This window comes from Strix uralensis, chromosome 19 (genome assembly GCF_047716275.1).
Source record: "Strix uralensis isolate ZFMK-TIS-50842 chromosome 19, bStrUra1, whole genome shotgun sequence".
Classification (NCBI taxonomy): Eukaryota; Metazoa; Chordata; class Aves; order Strigiformes; family Strigidae; genus Strix; species Strix uralensis.
In genome coordinates, this window is record NC_133990.1 from 12,086,493 (window position 1) to 12,090,318 (window position 3,826).

General features: G+C 54.9%; 1 protein-coding gene across 1 annotated transcript; it reads left to right on the plus strand.

Annotated features, from left to right (window-relative positions):
- Positions 1–1,785: 1,785 nt before the first annotated feature.
- NOG (noggin) lies at positions 1,786–3,567 on the plus strand. Its single transcript, XM_074889032.1, has one exon. It carries the CDS (start codon positions 2,272–2,274, stop codon positions 2,941–2,943), a length of 672 nt encoding a protein of 223 aa, XP_074745133.1. The 5' UTR covers positions 1,786–2,271; the 3' UTR covers positions 2,944–3,567.
- The last annotated feature ends 259 nt before the right edge of the window (positions 3,568–3,826 follow it).

Consider the following 3,826-nt stretch of genomic DNA (forward strand, 5'->3'; position numbering starts at 1 on the left):
GCAGAATGTCTGTCTTTCGTTCCTGATAAGTTTCCACTCCTTGAATCAGGGGAATTTGATTTCAAAAGATAAGAGGTGTGGCTTCTCACTTATTTGCAGGGACAACTTGTATGCCAAGTTTCAGCAATGAAAGTTTATCAGGTTCTAGGTGAAGGTAGAGACCTAAACTTCCAGGTGAAAAAATATCTAGTAAAACTCCAGCAGATCCTTGACTGACGTAGTCGTAGCAAGTGTCACTGTGAGGCTTCTTTTACAGTATAGAGCTACGGCCAGTTTTCCATCTTTTTCATGTCATTTATTTCAGTTATGTATTATTTATAAAATGCCCTACTTGCTCAGGAATAAAGCAACGTAAGAGTTGTTTTAAAGTTAACTTAGGGAGTGAAAATAGTTGGAAAAATATAGTTAATTTTTAGAAAAAACAGTCAACCCGGGTAATACGATCTATATATTACTTTCATAATGAACCTAAATTTGAAGGTTAACATTTAAACAAATGCATAAATAATTTAGGTGAAGTGGCTAAGCTTCAGTCTCATTAAACTTAGGCTCCTAAGTGCCTAAATAGCCTGCAGGAATGGGATTCAAGCACTTCAGGAAATTTTACTCAACCCGTAATAGACTGTTCACCTCCCCTTGCAGCGTGCTGCCTGGCGAGCGCGCTTTGTGAGACAGTACGTGTGCAATGGCAGCAGCATTTAGTATCCATTTTTAAATTGTTTTATGTACTTGCTATTGAGGTAGACTGTTCGTCTGTTCTATATGGATTGGGGGTGTAACTGGGAATTGTGTTTCTGACGGAGAACTCTTAGAGACCTTCCTAGAAAAATGCGGAGTGCTTGCTCGGGCGGGCAGCGGAGCCCCGCAGCCTGCCGGGATGATCTGCCGCGGGAGCGGGGCCACTGGGCTCCTCGGGGGGACCGCAGGCTCCGTTCCGAGGGTCCCGCTCGGCGGGAGTCCTCCGCGCTCTGGGCACCGTCCGCAGGAGCCGCCGACTCCTCCCGCCCGCGGTGCTCCCCGGAGGGTTCGCACGGCGGCGTTTCCGCCCGCGCTGCCCGGCGCGCCGCGGGACCTTCATCCTCGCAAAAACGCGAGGGGTGCGCGGGGCGCCCGCCGCCTCCCGCTCTCCCCGGGCCAGCCGCCCGCCCGCGGGCAGCCGCCAGCAGAGGGCTCGCTGCGCCCGGGCACAGCCGGTGTCGGCGGCGGCCCCGCGGCCGGGCGCGCTGGTGCAGCGCATCACGGGCGCCCATGGTGCGGAGCCGGGCCAGCAGCCCCCAGCCGCCGGGGAGCGCCGGCCGGGCCAGGAGGCCGCGGGCAACGAGAGCGCGGAAGCCCTCCGCGGGCAGGCGGGCCGCGCTACTGCGCGGGGCCGAGCGGGAGAGGCCGCGCTGCTCCGCCGCCGCTGCCCGGGCTGCAGCCATGGGGTGACCGGCGCGGCGGCAGCGAGGCCGGGCGAGGAGCCGGCGGCGGCCGGGGGAGCGTGCCGTGGCGGCGGAGCGGGGCCGGCCGGCGGCTGCCCCGGCGGGAGCAGCATCTCCTGGGGCGCGGCGGGCTCGCCCGAGCGGCGGCGTGCGGAAGGCGGGGGGGGGGGAGGCAGCGGCGGCTCCCGCCTCAGCCTTCCCCAGCAGAGGGTGCCTGCTGGGTGGGAAGGGGGAAGCCGCGCTCTCCTGGACTTTTGTGGGAGTGGGGGTTGCGTTGTGTGTGTGGTTTTTTTTTTTTAAGGGGGGTGGGGTGGGTTCGAAGAGAGTCTGTGGTTTCCATGGAGATGAAGCTGAAAGTGCAGGAAATTTAAAGGCTTTGGGTCCTTGCAAAGCAGACAAACTGGTGCCAACGTGCGTGGCTGCTGTTGCTGCTGAGGAGGCTGCTTTGCAAACGGCGGAGAGGAGCGGGGAGGAAGAATCGGCAGCAACTTCTTCCATACGCCCGGGCAGACAACGAGGAGCAGCAGCAGCGAGCAGAATTTGCAACAAAAAGAGGCATCTCCCTTTCCCGGGAAGGGTGAAGAGAAGCAGCAGCAGAATTTTGGAGCGGCTCCACCAGGAGAAATTTTATAGAGAAGCCTGCAAGAGAGAGTGTTTGCAGGGGGCTTGTTCTCCGGGCTTGTTAGGGGGCTGTCTTTGCCGGTGGTGCGGGGAGCGGAGGTGATCCCCCTTAAAGACAAGCTATTTTGGATATCCCCGTACAAGTTTTCTGATGTCTTTGCTTGCACCTTCTTCCCCTGCTGTTTGGTGAACCCAGCCCCCCTCTCCCCCCCCCACCGCTCTCCCAAGGATGGATCATTCCCAGTGCCTTGTGACTATATACGCCTTGGTGGTTGTGCTGGGTCTCCGGCTAGAGCAAGGCGCCTGCCAGCACTATCTGCACATCCGACCGGCTCCCAGCGACAACTTGCCCTTGGTGGATCTAATCGAGCACCCGGACCCTATCTTTGACCCCAAGGAGAAGGATCTTAACGAGACCTTGCTAAGGAACCTCATGGGCGGACACTTCGACCCTAACTTTATGGCCATTTCCTTGCCCGAGGACCGGCTGGGGGTGGACGATCTAGCTGAGCTGGACTTGCTGCTCAGGCAGAGACCCTCGGGAGCGATGCCCAGCGAAATCAAAGGGCTGGAGTTTTACGACGGGCTGCAGCCGGGCAAGAAGCACAGGCTGAGCAAGAAGCTGCGCAGGAAGCTGCAGATGTGGCTCTGGTCCCAGACCTTCTGCCCGGTCCTATACACGTGGAACGATCTCGGCAGCCGCTTTTGGCCCCGGTATGTCAAAGTGGGCAGCTGCTACAGTAAAAGGTCTTGTTCAGTCCCAGAAGGCATGGTTTGCAAACCTGCCAAGTCCGTGCATTTAACGATCCTGAGGTGGAGGTGCCAGCGCCGCGGAGGGCAGAGGTGCACATGGATACCCATCCAGTACCCCATCATTTCGGAGTGCAAGTGCTCCTGCTAGGGCTTGCACTTACCTTTTCTCGCCCCTTCTCCGGCGGACTCACGTGGACCTTGGCTGCAACAAAAATAAAAGACATTTGCTTTCTGGTTAACGTTGTAATGCACTGTAACGTGTAGGAGAATGTATATTGTGTGTATATATGGCACCGTTTTAATATACTATTAAAAGGTCAGTATTATACGTGAAATAATCAGCGTCTACTGTATTTTTAAGACTATTACCCTGATCGTTGCTAATGTATCTTTTTTTTTTTTTTTGTATTTATATTCCAGAGAGAAGTTGCTTCGCTTTGGCGAAGTAGTCTTTTTGTTGGGGTTTTTGTTTGTTTTGTTGTTTTTTTTAATAAAAGGATTAAAAAATACAAACCAAAATTTTTGATAAGAAAACGTTTTAAAGCTATTTTCCATTATTCGGAAAACGTGTGTGTGAGGTTTTTTTCTTTTTCCTTATGGACTTTAGATTTAAAATAAAAGTGAAAAAACGCCTAGAGCACAATGTTATTGTAAATAGAGAGAACAGTTTGAATGACTTAATCCTATGTAAATGAAGAGTATCTGCTATTTATTCTTTATATCCTTGTAGTAAAAGTGCAGTGCAGAATTAAAGTCAACCACTAAAACACGAGCCGTTTGGATTCTGTTTGCTTTTTGGTTTGGCCACCTTCGGGGGGGCTTTCTTCTCTCTCCTCCTCGTTCTCCACGCTCAGCGGGACGTTTCGCGGTGGCAGGGGGAGGTGGGGACCTGCTCAGGACTCTGCTCGAGGGGCATCTTTGGCACCGCCACCACAGGAGTACCCCGGGTCCCGGCCCCGCGGGCGGGGCGGGCGAGGCGCGGCCGCGCAGTCCCCCCGCGGAGCCGCTCACCCGCAGCCGCGCAGGCGGGG

Coding starts and splice junctions, on each gene's coding strand:
- NOG (XM_074889032.1), top strand. CDS start 2,272: ATGGATCATTCCCAGTGCCTTGTGACTATATACGCCTTGGTGGTTGTG.